The 18,504-nt window shown below is 46.0% G+C and overlaps 1 protein-coding gene across 1 annotated transcript; it reads right to left on the bottom strand.

Annotated features, from left to right (window-relative positions):
• Window positions 1-965: 965 nt before the first annotated feature.
• Window positions 966-18,289, bottom strand: LARP6 (La ribonucleoprotein 6, translational regulator). Its single transcript, XM_020286065.2, has 3 exons — window positions 18,010-18,289; window positions 5,722-5,929; window positions 966-2,514 (listed from the first exon to the last, which is right to left on the bottom strand). The coding sequence occupies exons 1-3, from the start codon at window positions 18,207-18,209 to the stop codon at window positions 1,447-1,449; spliced, it is 1,476 nt and encodes a 491-aa protein (XP_020141654.2). The 5' UTR covers window positions 18,210-18,289; the 3' UTR covers window positions 966-1,446.
• Window positions 18,290-18,504: the final 215 nt, after the last annotated feature.

Here is an 18,504-nt window from a genome sequence, read left to right on the forward strand (position 1 = left end):
GTGGCTGTTTCTGTTTTGAATGTGGGTGGTAAGGTGCAGGAATGTTGAATCCCGTGATAAAGAATGTGGGCTCTGGAGTCAGACCACTAGCTTCAAGCTCAGCTCCACCAACCCAGCTGTTAAACCCTGGACAAGTTAGTTACTCACGTAAAGTCTGTTTTTTTCTGGTATAAAAGAGAGATAATACCTGAACCTTCCTCATGTGGTTTTTGGAAGGATTAAATGACATAATGCATAGAAAGCTCCTACCATAGTCCCTGGCACCTAATCACTGTTCAATAACTATTAATACATTCTATTAAATCCTCCACATAGCAAACGGATAAGCCAACCCTGGGATCGAGGCCAGCGCTCTTCCTGCTGCACCAAGGTGGCTCCTGATGGTAATGACATTAACCCAAGCGAGGAGGAAGTGGAGCTGACATCCATGGAAAGCCAACTGCATTCCAGAAGCCAGCATCACCACAAAGCAACTCACAGGGATGTCATGAGCCTGGGGCAGGTTAGTAACCTTGGCAAGGTCACAAAACAGTAAGTAAGTGAGAGATGCGGGACCTCAGGGCCCACAGCCTTTGTCTTCTCATGCTGGCCTGCAGAAGAATCACCTGAAGGGCTTGTTAAAATCCAAAATTCCAGGCCCTTCTCCGGAGTTTCTGATTCAGTAGGCCTGAGAATCTGCATTTCCCACAAGTTCCCACGTGAGGTCAGTGCTGCTGATCCGGGACCCCGTCTAGAGAACCATCAGCACATACCCAGCTGCCTTTGCTCGGTAAGATCAGTTGTCAGGAGACACCTCTCAGCCTGCCAGGAGCCCCACGGAGCGCCCGGGGGCCGCCCTGGGGCACAGTGAGGAAATGTCTCTGCTAAGCTCCTCGGAGCTTCCTGACAAACCACCCACAGCCTCGTCAGATGGGCACAGAGTTTTGTCAGGCACAGTCTATGACCTCAAAGTCAGCACTCCCAGCTGGGTGTTTTATTATTTATTCACTTGACAGGTAACATACATTGGTCCTGTAACACACCATGCTATTGGCTTGACTACTTGCCACTGCACAAGGGCACTCCTCTGGGCTCTCGGGAAGCCCCTGCACGGCCTATCAAGGACAGCTCAGGCACTGCAGGGAAAAACCGTGTCCAGAGAAGCAACCTGCTCCCCAGGGAGCCTCTGTCCCACAGCCTGTAGCGCCATCACACGCACACACGACAGGCTTCACCAAAGTAATGGCCATGCTGGGAGCAGTGAGTGTTCTGAACTAGAAGGTGGTCTTAAAACCATAGTGTACCAGACAATTTATATATATTACCATTATATAAATTAAGAGGTCTACATGTATACAAAATCTTTCAAAGGGGACTGAATTCCATTCTATATCATGCCAGGTATTTGTCAGAACCTTGAAAACAAAGGTAGTTTTCAATGGAGCTGGTATTAAAAATAGAAGGCATTTATACACAGGCCCTGCTCCTCTCGTGTCCACCATGAAATCCTCTGGTGTTGTCAGGGCCCCTGGGCAACCTCAGCACCCCTACAGGCAACCTCTCTGCAGTCTGTGTCTTCCGAGAGAGCAGGGGACTGGCACCAGGGCTTTTCTCCTGTGTCCCCATCTCAGCCTGGCGGCGCCTCCGAACCCAGGGGCTACTGGAGGGAGTGACGCTGCTGTCGGAGGAATAATCCATGCACTTGCGGAAGATCTCAGGGCTGGTGCTACAGTTCAGTCTACCTTCCTCGGCCAGTGGGGACTTTCTGGAAACACCTTTGCGTTGGGCCAAGGGGCTGCTCCAAGGACTGGAGCACGGGGAGGCGTTTGGGCTCAGAAAGAGATTCTGGTGGCCAGAAGGGCTGAGCTTGTTGGTGACCACATGCCGCCGGCCAGCCATAGGGGACGTGGGATTGCTCTCGGGGTCGGAGGAGCTGTTGGCAGAAGACTCGTCACCCATGTACTGAAGCTCCTCCACTCTCTTGTTTAGGGACTTGTTCACATGGATGCTTGTAGTGGGCTCCTCGTCATGGTTCTTGTCTTTGGGAGCTTTCTTTTTGGGTGGCTTCATACCAATCAGGACAGCTTTCATGTTCTCTTTGCCCTGAGATTCTGTGACCATGAACTCATGGGCTCTGATGGCCGCTTCTACCTCCTCGAATTCCACAATGGCACACTCCTGGGTCCCCACTTGGCTGTAGCGACTGCTGATCCTCCGGATGTCAGGAGGCAGCTCTCTCCCAGGTTTGACAATCCGCACTGAAGAGATGACTCCGAAGGTCCCAAAGAGCTTGAGCAGGTGTTCCATCACCTTCTCCTGCACTCTTCCATTCTTCTGGGGGGTGGCCAGTGCCCACAGCTTGGAGCACAGGTAGAGATCATAGACCAGGAGCATCTTGCTGGGGAGGTTCTCGTTGGGGAAGAGTGGGACAGGAGTGGTCCTCCTCACCTTCCGGTGGTCTTCATTCAACTCAAGGGTCACTGAATACTTCAAGGCATATGCTGTGGTTCTCCAGTCCCGAGTAAGATGTTTCACCTGAAGAACATAAAGCAAATCTGAAATGGTACCTAGTGTCCTTGTTCACCTGTGTGTACTTTATAATCTCCCTCTCTCACTTCCCTATCCCTGTAACACTAGTATCTAGAATCATACCTGGTATGTGTAAACACTCAAAAATCTAGTGAATCAAGAAGTGAATGAACACACCACTTTCTACAACTTCAAATGAGGGCAGCACAGTTTAGAGCAGTATTGTCCAATATAACGCTCCATGACCATGGAAATATTCAACTCTGCACAAGTTTAGAGGTTAAACCTGCAGGCTCTGGAACAAGGCTGTTGTATACACAAACCCAAGGCCCACTTCTAACTAGTAGTAAAATTTGAAAAGTTATTCAACCTCTTAGTGCCTCAACTTCCCTCGCAAAAATAGAGATATTAATAGTGCCTACCTCATGGAGTTGTCATGAGGATTAAATGAATCAATATATACAGACACATATCTATGTACAGATACACATTTTTACATAAAACTTAGAATAGTACTAGCTCACAATGAGTACTCGATAATTATGCACTACCATTATTTCAGATATTACATGCTATCATTTTAATAGGACTTGGAGATTTTAACATTCAAATGCTTCTCTAAAGCTGTACTTCTACATTTCTGTATCTGATACCGGGAAGGTTCCAAAAGATCTTTCACATTTCACAGCAATATCTCCTGAGAATTATGTGGACCATTTCAACTTGGAATTAAATCCAATTTAGGCCTCTTGAGGAATGAAGAAATAATCCCTCCCTCCTCCTCCCTTGGTGGAAATTGTGTGTATCAATGTTGCACTATATGGAAGTTATATTTATACTGTAAAACAGTAATTTTCTAGAGGCCCACTTCTGGTAAAGGGAATGCCAGGGGGAATGAGTCATCTCAAAGAAAAGGTGAAAGTGGGTGGGGTGGGTAACCTGAGCCAGGAATGGCAAGATCACCCTCAGTCCTCTGAGGCCAGGCCAATGTAGTGGCTTTGCAAAGGAACCGGGAACTCCAGATGTCCCTGAGCCTAACGCAGGAATTTCATGACACTCAAGTGGGAAGGCTCACAGACTGGGCAGGGCGGGGAAGCCTGCCCAGACAGCCATCAGTGCAGGCTCCTCGAGAGAGCACTGCCCACTCCAGCCTGGGGCCACTAGGGGGTAATGGCCCGGTCTCAGGCTTGGGGTGCAGGAATCAGGAGAGTCACCTACACACAAGCAATGGGCTGATCACCACGACACAGGCCGAGGGCACAGAGAAGCTGGCTCAGGCAACGGGGTGGATTTCAGGCAAACAGAGTCCATTCAGAGTCCAGAAAGAGTAAGGACGATATGAATAACTGCAGGTCAGAGGAAGATGGTGAGAAAGCCAGGCGATAGCTCTTCTGGGGATGGAATATGGTGGAGCCTTCTCCAAAAACTGCTGGGGATGGAGCACTCAGGAGAGGAAAAGGAACTGCCCCCCAAGCCTGCAGCCTGAGCAAAGAGCACCTAGGGAAGCAAAGCGCTGCTTTGCTCAGAGGGCTGGAGAGGTCTGTGGAAGACCACATGCTGTCTGGAGAGGAGCAGGCTCCGGCAAGGGCTGAACGTCCCTCCGCAGCCAGCAGCAAGTGGGAGATCTCGGTCTCAGCCTCAGCATCCGAGGCCTGTGTCTGTGACCCTTCACAAGGAGTGTCCAGGTACCTCCTAAGAAAAGGAGCCCGGGAACTTTGGTCCTTGTGCAATCACTAGAAGAACTCCGTAAGATTTTCAGAAACTTTATAATTTCCCTGCGTTTGTTACCTTCGTCATATATGTTTCCTTTTGTGAATAACAGGAAACGCTCTAGAAAGAACAACGTGTTTGCTCTCGTGTCAGGGAGTCTGTCTCTACTCTGCAGTTGGTTTCCAACAAAGAATATTCCTGCATAGATCTTTAAATGGCAGCATAAAAACAAAAGAAAAACAGATTGACTCTTGACTCTTGGGGTCCCTGAGGAGGAATAAAGAAATCTGCAGGTTAATTCCACTGGCTGCTCATTTTGGGATCCCTCCAAACACCTGCTCACTGTTCTCTGGACATTGAAATGCCCCTTCCCTTCTCCTGTACCCTGAAAACCCCTACTCATCCTCCAAGATCCACTTCAGTGTCACCATCTCTGGGAAGACTTTTCCATTCTCCAGGCAGGAAGAGTTGCTCTGATCAACTCGCTCCCAACAGTACCTTGTTCTCTTTTTCATTCTATCTGTGGTCATACTATAATCTCTCACCGATCTCTCCCCTTTATTGGACTGTGAGCTTTTCAAAGGCAAGGGGAATACCATATTCATTTTGTACATTCTGCACCTAACAGCAAACACAATGAATACATCTGATGAATGAATAAAGGACAGAGAGTGAGAGAGGAGGACAGAGTATACCAGTGGGCGAGGCAGGAGGAGCTCCAAGGAGAAAAGCTCTCCTCCAGTGCTCTCTGACAAAGTACACAGACAGCTTGGCTGGGCCCCACTTGTTACGCATCCCGTTATGCAACAGGCCATGTGGTGCTTTTCCATTCTAGTAAATGCACTTCCCTCAGGGGACACGCGAAGTTCTTATTCCGACTGGTCTGTTAACTCTCTGAGAAGCAGAGAGTTCACAGCCCAGAGACTGGATCGACCCACAGCAGGGACAAGCAGTCAGTCTGCTGCCCAGACAGCAGCTGTTCTTAGACATCTCCTATCTCTGCTGTGTAGACGAGGACGATGGCATCACACACAGCGGAGCATGCTGGGTCGTGGAGAAGGCTCATCTCCCAGAGTTCTGGGTGCTCATTCTCTCCTCTTATTTACTCAACTTGACAGATGCAAAGTTTGGATTTCACAGAATTCTAGGCCTGGCAGGTGTCTCTCAAGGCCTGTGAGTCCCCTTGTCTGGGCCCAGCATCCTCTGGCCACCCACTCGCCTGGCAGGAGTGCCTGAACTTTCCTAAGCACAAGTAATATTGTTTCGTAACTGCTGCCAGCTGAGGTCTGTCCCTTTGCCTAGGACCCTTTTTACAGTGTGGGAGCAGACTCTTAATAACAATCCTGAATCCCTTCTCTTGGCCATTTTTCTCTTTTTCAGGCCTCAGATTTAATTTTTAAAAACTGCTAATCACCAGGTTTCGAGGAGGTAAAAAATTGTTCAGAACGACAACCCAAGACACCCCTGAAATCTGTGAAGCAGCTTGTGGGAACCAGGCCTCACCTTTTTGAAGGACGTGAGTAGCTTGACGCTCACATATCCCAGCTTGTTCCTCCTCACGTGCTTTAACAGGAAGGCGTCCTTCTCCAGGTTTTCATCCGAAAAGTAGAATTCAATCTGATCCACCAGCTTCTTGATCAAGTCCTGGTCCGGCGGCTTCCACTCCTGCTCCAGGTCCTCTCGCTCGTTCTCGCCCCCACTCGTGGCGCCACTGGGACCAGAGGAGACACCAGGCGTTAGAGGGTGAACTGTGTCCTCCCCAAAATTCACATGCTGAAGTCCTGACCCCCAGGCCCTCAGAATGTGGCCTTATTGGGAAACAGGGTCACTGCAGACATAATTAGTTAAGATGAGGTCACAGTGAAGTAGGATGCACCCCTAACCCAAGATAACTGGGGTCCTTCCGAAAAGGGGCAATTTGGACACAGACATGCTCACAGGGAGAATATCATCTGAAGATGAAGGCAGAGCCCAGGGTGATGTAGCAGAACCCAAGGAATGCCGAAGACTGCCACCAGAAGCCAGAACTGAGCCCTTCCTGGAACCCTGAGAAGGAGCACCACACTGCTGGTGACACCTGATTTCAGGCTTCGGGGCTCCAGAACAGTGGGACAATACATTTCTATTGTTCTAAACCACCCAGAGTGGGGTACTTTGTCATGGCAGCCCTAGGGAACCACGCTGGGTCACACCTGAACTGGACTTCTCAGAGGCGGTGACCACAGGGCCACGAGGAATAGCTTTTGTCTCCAACCAGCTAAGAAATCAAACTTTTGTTCTGAACAAGTATGAAGGATCACTAAAATAATAACACCCTCTGCTAACATTGACATGGTGCTCTGCCACTGGCAAAACGCTTTTCACATACCTTATTCTCCCCTCCCTATTCCATCCTCCCAAATCCTGATTTCTAGAAGACAATATAGCAGAGTAACTAGATCCTCCATCCCTGTTACAAAACAAAAGCGTGACTTCTTAGCCAGTGGGTACAAAACCTATCCCTCTGTGGCCATGTGATCACTGGCTTGGAGGAGTCCAGCTCAGGTGTGACCCAGTGGAGTTTCCTAGGGCTGCTGACTCTAAGAGTCCTGTTCTGGAGTTAGACTGCCTGGGTTCTAATGCTGGTACAGGCTGAGTATCCTTATCCAAAATGCCTGGGACCAGAAGTGTTTCAGATTTGGTGTCTTTTGAGATTTGGGAATATTTGCAGAATACATAATGAGGTACCCTGGGGACAGGACCCAAGTCTGCACACAAAATTCATTTTCGTCATATATACCTTATACAGATAGCCTGAGGGCGATTATATATATTACTTTAAATAATTTTGTAATGAAACAAAAGTTTGCATACACTGAACTATCAGATAACAAAGGTGTCACTATTTCAGCCACCATCTGAGGCATCATGTTGGCTCTCAAAAAGTTTTGGATTTTGGAGCATTTCAGATTTTAGGATTAGGGATGCTCAACCTGTATTGTCCTTCACTAGCTGGGTGAATTCAGGCAGGAACACCACTGTGCTGGACCTCATTTCCGTTACCTGTAAACTGAGGATCAGGACAGTCCCTATCCTGACGGGATTGTTGTGAAGATTCAATGAATTAACACATGGAGATGCCTAGAACAGTGCCTGGCTTACCCTTAGAGCTTATTAAGTGACATTTAAATTCCTTTCCTCATTCACAAAAGGCAGATCTAGGATTTAAATTCCAACTCGCTGTCTCCAAAGTCAGCACTCACAGTAAGCTCCATGTTTTACCAGAACCTGGAAACACAACCCATCACCGAGGCCCTTCTAAATGGAGCCTATGACCACCTGGACGGACTTCCCCTCGCCCTCTCTCTGAGAATGTTAGGACAGGAGAAAAGGCCAAAGCAATCCCAAGAAAAGCCTCTTTAGGTAAGTTAATCTTTCATTAAGGAGACTGTACAAATTTTAAAACCATAAATATTTAGAGAACTTGTGGATTGTCCACAAGCTAGTTGATGCCATTAGAAGTTAACTGAAATCTATAAGTAGGTGGTTATAGGGGTTGGTTTAGCAGCTCAATAATGTCACAGCCAATAATGTCAACAGGAACTATTACTGTGATCATTTAAAGCAGGAAAAGGAATATACATATATGTTCTTCAATGAAATTTTCACTGGCTCTCAGCCTCAAAAAAAAAAAAAAGCAACTATGGATACTCAAAATGAGGAGAAATATTGAATATTCTGGCAGTAGAGAAAAAACTAAATAAGTCTATTTAATAATTTTTCAAATTCAGAAATTATAATTAGTATGAAATATAGGCATTGGTTGATTACAAAATGTAGATTTTTAGTTATTTGCCTGTAGGCAGCCTGGAAATGGTTTTTAAAATACCTTATTGATGTATTTACCTTGATGTATCATTCTTTCTTTTCTTTCTCCCCCCAATTCTAAATGTAGGTATTCCCCCAAAGTCTATCCCTGATTCTTTATCCCTTGGCAACCTCTACACTTCAGCCCCTATAAACTCATCTAGTTCAAATCTGCCTCTCTTCTCCCCACCTGCTCCCAACTTTCCTCTCCTCCTGAGCTCCAGCCCTCAATTCATACCTGCCTGCCAGACATTTCCACTAGAATAATCTGATATGTCATCAAATTCAATATGTCCACAATCAACCTTATCACCCTCTGCAGGACCTGACTTCAGGCAGGACTGAAGCCTGGGCCTGCCAATGGACATTCTTTCTGGCAATCTGACCTTCCTTTTACAGTCTCATAGTAAATCCATAATGTATCAAGGGTGACTCTGCATCAGTTATATGCATCCAGTGAGCAGACAGGCAGAGATTTCAAACAGGTGGGTGGTACTGCAGAGGTGACATGAAACTCCTATTAAAGCATAGAGGTGAAGTTCTTGCACTTGGAGGACTCCTCCCTTTGCATGGGTTCTGTCATCAGCAGCTGTGCATCTCCAAAGGGGAACCTCAGAGGAGCCAGAAAGCCTCTATTATATCTGGGAGCATGCTGCACTGTTTCCTGGTTTGTATAGCAGCCTTTGACAATGAAAAGATTCTGCAGCCTGAGCAACAGCAAGATCCTGTATCTACAAAAAATAGAAAAATTAGCTGGGCATGGTGGTGCACGCCTGAAGTCCCAGCTACTCAGGAGGCTGAGGCAAGGAGGAACACTGGAGCCCAGGAGTTTGAGGCTGCAGTGAGCTACGACGACACCACTGTCCTCTAGCAGGGAAGGAAAGGAAAATATTCCGTATCCTTTATGAACATTAAAGTGTCTATCCTTTAAATGAGTATTGTCAACTTTTTGTCAATTACAACCATCCTCTGCTAACCATATATCTTCCCTGCCAACCTACGCAAGTACTTTCCCCGCTCACCCCTCTATGCCCTTAAGCTCAAAACCTGGGACGCGTCCTTAGCCCTCTCTTTTGTCCCCGCACCTCGTCAGTCATCGAGTGTTGATTTCATTCTGCAGCATCTCCCCTGTTCTCTCCTTTCCAGTCCAGCCATCCTCATTACTGCTACATTAGGCACTATTAATAGCGCATCAAAAAATGATCCTAAAAAATTAAAGTAATAAATATACATAGCAAAAATGAAAATAAAATAGTAGGGAATTTATAAAGAAATCAACAATTCCCACTCTCCCCTTCCTCCACAGAAGCAACCTCTGTTCAACCATTTAGTTCTTAGGAGAGTTGTCTCACAGCTCTATAAAATATGCTTATTTTTCACGTATCAACTTTAGACATTCTCTATTTAAGTCCTATTACATAAAATAAGGACTTGGGAATTACGGCCCAAACCCCTTCTTCCAATTTTTAAAATTTTCTTTTATTTTTAGTTTCTCTATTAGCTTTCCGTTTGTGTTTTTAATTAATACACCTAAAACGGTTTCTTATTCCATCAATATTGAACAATATTTTTCAATTCCTCATTATATATGATGCACATATTATTGTCCTACCTCCTCCTCTACCTCTGCTTCCATTTCCAACCTTCCAAATTCTATTAGACATACTTTTATTTCATCTTGCCATGGTTGTAATGTTTCATTCTATTCTATAACTAATATTCCATATTTTGTCTATAGATAGATAAGTGAAAATTGAAAGCCAGTCATATTTTATTATTATGACTGTGCCAGCATTGTTCCCTGCAGGGTGAAGTCATTTGCTAAGATTACATTTCTTAAAGTCCTATTAGGTGACTGATTACCTGGATTGATGTTTATAAACCTCTATGTTTGTTTTTTCTTTCATATTATCTGCCTTTGTCTTTAATTTACACGCTAAAAGATTTCCTTTAAACCATATTCCAACCTCTCCTACTGAATTTTTAAATTTCAATCATTATTTGTTTAATTTCTAAGAACTCCTTTGGGTCCTCAGATTGTTTCTTTCCAAGAGATGCTCGTTCTTGTTTTGGGGATGCAATATCTTAAATTCTCTCTCAGGGTACTACTGTAATTATAATATATATTTTTTAGTCTTTTGTTTTCAATGTCATCACCTCCTATCCTCTGGGATTGGTTCTTCCATATAACTTTCATGACACTGATTTTATTCAGTAACTAATGAACAATTCACTTTTTTCTTTATTAAAAAATTTTGAATACATTTATTTTACAATAGTTTTGGATTTACAGAGAAGTTGTGAAATTCGTACAGAGAGTTCCCATATATACCCCAGGCTTGCTCTATTATTAGTATCTTAACATTAGTATGGTACATTCATTACAACTAATGGACTAATAATTATACATTATTATTAGCTAAAGTGTATACTTTATTCAAATTTCCTTAGTTTTTTTCCTAATGTCCCTTTTTCTGCAGCAGGACCCCATCCAGGATAACACATTACATTTAGTTGTCACGTCTCCTTAGGGTCCTCTCGGCTGTGACAGTTTTTCAGACTTCCCTTGTTTTTGATGACCTTGACAGTGTTGACAAGTACTGATTAGGTATTCTGGGGAATGTCCCTCAGCTGGGACTTGTCTGATGTGTTTTGTCATAAGTAGACTGGGATTGTGGGTTGTGGGGAGGAAGACCATAGAGGGGAATTTCCACGCTCAGCACATCATATCAGGGTACATACTATCCACGTGAATTATCATCATGGATGTTAACCCCGATCACCTGTCTGAGGTAATGTTTGTCAGATCTGTCCCCTGTAAAATTACTCCTTTTTCCCCACTTCCATACTATGCTCTTTGGAAGAAAGTCACTATATACATAGCCCACACTTGAGGCCATTCATTTTGAAGACAGAAGGTCTGGATTGCTTTTTCTTGGTGGGTTGTGTGGGTTCCCTCTGCCATTGTCTATTCCCATTGGTTTTCTCCCTCGCCGGCTCTAAGCACACGTGTGGGGTGTGCCAAGTGCAGGCTTCACTCTGGAGTGAAGGGGAACAGGCAGGGAGTCATTGTATCGGGGCCTACACTCAAGAGGGGAAGGCTGGACTCCCCAACTACCAGCGCTGCCGTAGCACCCCTCGATCTCCACGGTGAGTCCACTCAATTCCTTTAGAAAATAATCTCGTTTCTTTTCTTCCCCCTTGAATGTACATGGTAAGTTGCCTGCTACTTCTCACTGACAGGCAGAGAGGCTGGCAAATTGCTCTAAAGGAAGAATTTAAATGACCTCTCAGATATCTGCACCCCTTTTTACTCTTGCATCCTTGGCAGAGTTCCCAAGCAGAGCCTTTCAAGGGTTCCGTCTTCCCACCTCCTGCCACCCCCATGTTGTATTTGGGGTTACGGCCTCCTCCATGTTACATTACTCTGTGCCGTATTACATGTTGTGAAGAACAGCTATAATATGCCACTGCTCTATTCTAATAATAACAATAAAAGGTTTTCTATCTCCTATTACATAAAATCCAAAGTCCCTAGCTCCTTATTCAGATTTGCTTAGAATCTGGCTATAACCAGCTTCTAAGCTTACTTCCATCTATTTCTTTTCAAATCCTTTGCTCCAGGCAAACAGAAGGATAGCTCCCTGTTAAGCATCTACGCCTTTGTGTACACTGTTCCTGTCTCTATGAGTGTCTCGCACCTCTTTCTCAGGTCCAAATCCTAGCCACACATCAAGGCCGATCTCAAATGCAACTCTCCCAGGAGGGAAATCACTTCTACTTCTCCTAACGCTTGCCTATATTTGTATCATGGTTACGTGTGTGCATATCTTATTAGCACCCTGAACCCTCAGTTGAGGGCAGGATTCATATTGTTTTTTTTTCATTCTATTACCATCCCAGAGCCTTGCTAGTATGAATTCCTAGCAGGAATTTTAAAAGCATCATCAATATAAAGCAAATAGTTTCTGTAAGGACAAATTACACTAATCAAGATCCTTTGAGGGAGGAAGTATGGTTACTGATAAATTTGTTCTTTGTGGACTTTCGAGAAGCCTTGAAAAGGTTTTACACTTAAGATTTTTTTAATAAAAAATCATAAATTGGAAATGGTGATGAGGTCTTTGTTACAGCTATAAAACTGGTAGAAATGAAAACAAAGGGTAGAAATAAGGGGTACATTTTAAAACAGATAATCAGGTCTCATGAATCAGTGTTAAAATATCTATATTTGTAAATGATCTGCAGCATAAAACCTCCAAAGCTGCTTTTCCTGTAAAAATACCAAGCTAATCTGGACACACTAATTGAGTGGTTAATCAAATGATACCTTCCAAAATGAAAATATTCAAACTAAAATGTTGGAATAATGAGATCCTTTCTATGACTTTCAACCCAGGAAAGATTTCTTAGACTCATCATCTAACCTTGCATACAATCTATTATGGTGTTTTGACCACAAAGACCAGGAAAATGGTGGATACCAAGAAGGAAGGTACTGAACACAAAGGAGAAACATTATGTATGAAAAACACCTGAGTCCAGTCTCATCTATGTGAAGTTTCTTTTGACTCACCTCTAAAACTAGACAATGAATCTGAAATGGTTCAAAAAGGGCAACCAAACTGATAACGCACTATAAAAGCATGTGGGCAGATTCAAAAGACAAAGGTTTTTCACTGAGACAGGTTGAAAACATACACAGGTATGTTCTCAACTTTGGAAAAGACATCACAGGAACAACCACATTTTGGATGCCGCTAGCAAAGGGTACATCCCGTGCTTGGGTGGCCCACAGGTTCTTATTTTCATTACAGAGATCATGACCTTCCTTTCTGACCCTGTTTTCTTCTGTCATGCTGTTCTGGCACATTCCCTAAGGCCTGGAAAATGACTACCACTAGTGGATGTCTCTGCAGGTCTAAATAATGGTTTGTGGCATGGAGTAGAGATAACACATAGCGATAGCACTTAGTTCCAATTCTGGCACAAAATTGGCATTGATAAAAGGAGACTTTCATTATCATTACCCAGAGCAGAGAAAAGAAAGCCTATGCAATGTCCCTCAAACATCACAGAAAGAAAGAAATCTAGATGACTGTGTTTGTTAAATGAAAAGCAAGTGTGCTTAATGGTTTTTATTACTCCTATTAATATAATTTTGAATCATTTTTATACACTGTAAAACAAGGCAAATAGGTAAATATGTTAATGTTATTATGAATCAAGATTTTCAGTGTAAAAATTAAAAGAAGCAAACAGTAAAAACCATGTGAGGTTAAATATGAACTGGACTTATCAATATAAATTTATTTTTTAAAAAACATATATTTCTTAGCTTTGTCCATTAAAGGCCAGAAATGATGCCTCAGCAGAAGTTAGCACTCTTAATTGCAGGTCTTGGTTTCTAAATACTTTCTCCTACTAGCATTTGAAAAACTAGGGATTCCTGTGGAAATGGCTGGATTCCATGACTGGAGTAGGAAAAGTATAAGCCTGGAATGTCTAGTACCAGAAAGCAAGGAGGTGCTCAACTAATGCTCCAACAGGACACACTGAAGTCAACTTGCTGAGGCTCCCCCAGCTGCAGTACAGACATTGTGAGTGTCAAGGGTAATGACTGTGACTAATTATGAAAGTGAATAAGTAAAAATCCATGATCACAGAGAGAGGGAGAGTGTAAGCTTGAGGGAAGACCCTCACTTAAATTGTTTGGTGTGACTATTATATCCAATGATCTCTTTGGCCTCTTTAGGAAGAACTCTCATTCAATCCAGATGATAAGGCAAAGCTCCTTTTCTTTTCTTTAACAAAAGAATGCCTGCTAATAAATGTACAAAGAATGAGAAAATAAGAAAATCACCAATTTGCAACCCACGATGAAGTAACTGGCTGAGGAAAGGCTCATTAATGGATGCTAAAACCATCAGGTGAAAGGTCACAGGTGAAAGAATATTCACAAGACTGGATAACCTGGAAGAAATGAATAAATTCCTAGAAACCGGCAACCTACCAAGACTGAATTATGAAGAAATAGAAAATCTGAACAGACTAATAATGAGTAAGGAGACCGAATCAGTAATTAAAAACCTCCCATCAAAGAAAAGCCCAAGACCTGATGGCTTCACTGCTGAAATATTCTACCAAATATTTAAAGTAGAATTAATACCCGTCCTTCTCAAACTCTTTTAAAAATGTGAAGAGGAGGGAATACTTTCAAGCTCATTTCATGAGGCCAGCATTACCCTGATATCAAAGCCAGACAAGGACACACACACAAAAAAATTACAAGCCCACATGAACACATGCAAAATCCTCAGCAAAATACTAGCAAACTGAATTCAACAGCATACTAAAAGGATCATTCACCATGAGCATATCGGATTTATCCCTGAGATGCAAGGCTGATTCAACATATGCAAATCAATAAATGTAATACATCACATTAACAGAATGAAGGACAAGAGCCCACAAATGACTTGTTAACTGAAAAGGGAAAGACATACCTGTAGGATGGAGAAATCTCCGTACTAAATGGTCAAATTTAGTATCACTGACGGTGATGCCTCCTGAGGCGATGCAGTGTAAAGTCCAAGGCATGGCCTATGAGGTGTTCTTACCAAAATGTTTAAACTCAATCCATCCAGTCCTTAGCCCTAACTTCCAGTTTATACAAAGCACATGGCAGTACACAAAGGAATAAGTTAAACGAGACCACCAGAACATCAGACCAATACAAAATATGAGACATTCAAAGAGACAGCTGGCCTCTTATACCCAAAATAGCAAAGCATTAGGGAGGAAAATGGTGGCAATGTCCTAGATTAAACGATTCTAGAGAGACATATAGGCAAATGCCTCAACCCGGATTGTACTCTGGTTTGAGGGGGGAAAAGAAACAGCTATAAAAGACAACTGTGGAATAACTGGGGGAAATTTGAATGTGAAATTTGGCTATTAGATTATTTTAAGGATTATATTATGGAATTGTTAATTTTCTTAGTTGCAATAATAGTGTTACGGCTTTTGGGGGAATGTCATTATTAAGAGTTACAAAATGAAGTACCTAAGATATAAGTCTTGTGTACAACATACTTTCAAATAGTTCAGGGGTAACCGTACACATTATAAATACGTCAAACAAATATGGCAAAATATTAACAACTGTTAAATCTGGATGGATATGGCTATACAAATGCTCCCAATACTATTTTTTCACATTTTCTTTACGTTTGGAAATTTTTGTGTTAAGAAGGTGAGAATAAAAGGGAAGACCGGTTTTTAATGAGTAAGATGTGGGGGAAAGACCATTGAACATTTAGAGGTTGTAAAGACTTCTTATTGTGAATTTATTCCTTGTTCCCCTGGTGTAAGCCAGGTATCGGGCTAGGTATGAAGACAGGGAGAGAACTAAGACAGGGCAGCTGCCTTCAAGGATCTCACTGTCTAGTGGAGGAGAAACACAAAGATTTTAACAGAGCGGAGCTGGTGCAATGACAGGGATATGCATTCATTCAATAAATATGTACAGAGCACCTACTATGTGCCAGGTGCTGTGCTAGGTGCTGAAGATACAGTGAGAATGAAGCAAGCATGGTTCCTGAGTTCACAGAGCTCCTATTCCTGCGAAGGAACAGAACTACAGAATTATGACCGTGGTAAGCGCTAGGTGTAAAACCTACAGCAGCACAGAGGAGAGGAAACACATCCAGCTCTGAGTGGGGCCGGGGGCGGTGGGGAAGAAGCAGTGAAGTTGTAAAAGCTGACTGGACTTCAATCAGAGGACCTAGAGGTGGGAGGGCAGAGAAATGTAGACACCAAACAGCCCCCTGTGCGCAGGGAACTAGATGGCACTACGGGAGCAGGAATTGTTAAGCCAGGCAGGAAGGAAGCAATGGGCTGAGGGCATGATATGGGTGGGTGTCACATCTTAAAGAGATTTAGGAACGTGGGCTTTCTCTTGGAGGCTCCAGGAGCTGAGAACGTTCACATAAGGTGGTGGCTACCGCCTTGCCAGGCTGTGCCCAGACAGGGTACACTGTGGATCCTGCTCTTGGCTGCATCTCCTTGTGCTTGGATGCCTGCCTGTGGGGCTCTGTCGGCTCCACTCCCCTGAAGAGCCCCAGGGGTTTTCTGGGGTCAACTCTATGCCAGTGGGCAGCAGGAAGTGCTTCAGACCGAATGCTCCACGAGACTCAAGCCACTGGAGCTGGGGCAGAAGGGCAGCTCTGGAGGGAGAGTACCAAAGGTGAAGGCAAGGGGCCCACTCATATTGAGGATCAGTTTCCCCTAGACCTCCATAGGGGATCTTTTCAGGCCCCAGAAGTAAGTAGGGCTTTAATCCTGGCTAATGATACAATCGCAAAAATTTAGCCCTCACAATAGGGATGGCTTTTAGCCACAGTCACAGGCAAATAAAGTCACAAGGATAAACCACTCAGGGCTATTTTTCATGAACTCTGAAATTACTGACTAGGTGACTGCCTTCTCAAGACTGAACTGTCAGTGACTACGGGTTCATCATTTGTATGCTCTCAGTACTTAGCACAGAGCTGAACGAATCAGGCTTTTTAGTACATAAAACGCTGATATATCTACTGTGTCATACCCTGCGGTCTAGCTTTCCCACCCTACATGGCTGGGCTGCACTTTTCCTCTCCAATATTTGTCTCTACTGCTCTGCCCTGAATCTCTGGGTCCCAAAGTCTGACCCTTTCAAGTGGGGAAGGGCCGGCCAGTTCTGGAGAATGGCTCTGGCCCCAGTATTCTTATACCCTTGGTTTAGTATTCCTCCTCTGAAGTGGGCATATGTCTGCCAAGGAATAATCCTGCAGAGCCTTAATGGCTAAAAGCCTGTGACAGAGTCCCAGAAAAAAGTCCCAGAAAAAATGCCTATTGGCATTTAGCAGAATTTGCAAGTTGTCATTTCCTTACTCTCTTTTCTTTCTTTCCTATTTATTTATGTTATTTATTTATTTTTGAGATGGAGTCTCACTCTGTCCTCCAGGCTAGAGTGCAGTGGCCTCATCATAGCTCACTGCAACCTCAAACTCCTGGCCTCAAAGCAATGCTCCCGCCTGAGCCTCCCAAAGTGCTGGAATTACAGGCATGAGCTACCAGGCCAGACCCCCTACTCTCATTTCTATGGATACTCCACACTGTATCTTCTTTCAACAGCAGAAATCAAACCACAGTCCTGAAGGGCCTGGGCGTTAGCGTACACAAACCTAAGGTGACTAAGGACAAAGCTCAGGACCCAAGGGCAAGGGTAGACAGGTGCCATACCAGCTCACTACCCCGAACCCAGGACCCCATGCCCAAGCAGCAAGATGATGATGCAGGCACAGATGTCAGGTGGGCAGAGCTAGGTGAAAATGGGAATCCCTCAAGGAGGAGGCTGTAAGGCAGCAAGCCCTGTACGCATCTCAAATCAGGGAAAGGGCGCTCTCTCCACCGTGAAATCACTCCTGGAATCCCCGGTCCGCAGGTGCCAGCTGTGCCTGGCCTGCTACCACCGGGAGACAGAGACAGAGCCAAGCCAGCTGGACTGAAGAGCAGACGGCGAGGACGGCAGTAGGCTGGGGGACCACTCGCACGGGGAGGTGGCCCAGCCTCAGAGGCACGGGCTTTGGGGGGTGTTTAGGGGCGCTCACGGAGGGAACGTCTCCGCCAGAGGAGGGGCTGGCGAGGATGGCCCGTGAAAACCTTCCTCCTGGATCCCAGAACACGCCACCCTCCTGCCCTCGGCTCCGCGCCGCCCTGGGATCCCGGCGGGGTTGCCGGGCTGCGGACGGGCGCCGGCGAGGGCGGCGTGGCTCGGCGGGACGCCGGGGCTGCCCGGGCGGCGGGCTGGCTCCCCGTGGCGCGGCCGCGGGCCGTCGGCCGCCAGCTCCCCGCACGCGCGCGGCCCGGGCCCGGGCCCTCCGCCGGCCGCGCCGCGCCTACCTGTGCCCACGGCTCGGCTCCTCCTCGCTCGCGCTGCCCCAGCCGGGGCTGAGGTACCGGCCCGGGCCCCCGGCGCCGCGCGCCCCCGCGGCCTCCTCCTCGTCCTCCAGCTCCTCCGCGTCCTCGGCCTCCTGGATGGCGACGCGGATCTGCACGGCCGCCTCGGGCCCGCGCCGCGCCTGCTCCGCGGGCTGGGCCATGGTCGGGCTGCGGGCGCCCACGCCGCGGGCCGGGCCACTCGCGCGGCGGCGACTGCGGCGGGCGGGGCGGCGAGCGCGCCGGGCGGGCCGCGAGGGACGGGGGTCGCGGCGCCCCGCCCAGCCCCGCGCCGAGCGCCCGCGCGGGGGCGTCCGGGGGCGGCTCCCTCCGAGCTCCGCGCCGCCGCCGCCCGGCGAGCCCCGGCCGGCTCCTCCCCCGCCGCCCGCCCGCGGCCGCGCCGCGCGTCCCGCCTCTCAGCCTGCGCCCGGCCCCCGGGGCGGCCGCGGACAGCCGCGC

This window comes from Microcebus murinus, chromosome 6, assembly GCF_040939455.1.
Source record: "Microcebus murinus isolate Inina chromosome 6, M.murinus_Inina_mat1.0, whole genome shotgun sequence".
Lineage (NCBI taxonomy): Eukaryota > Metazoa > Chordata > Mammalia > Primates > Cheirogaleidae > Microcebus > Microcebus murinus.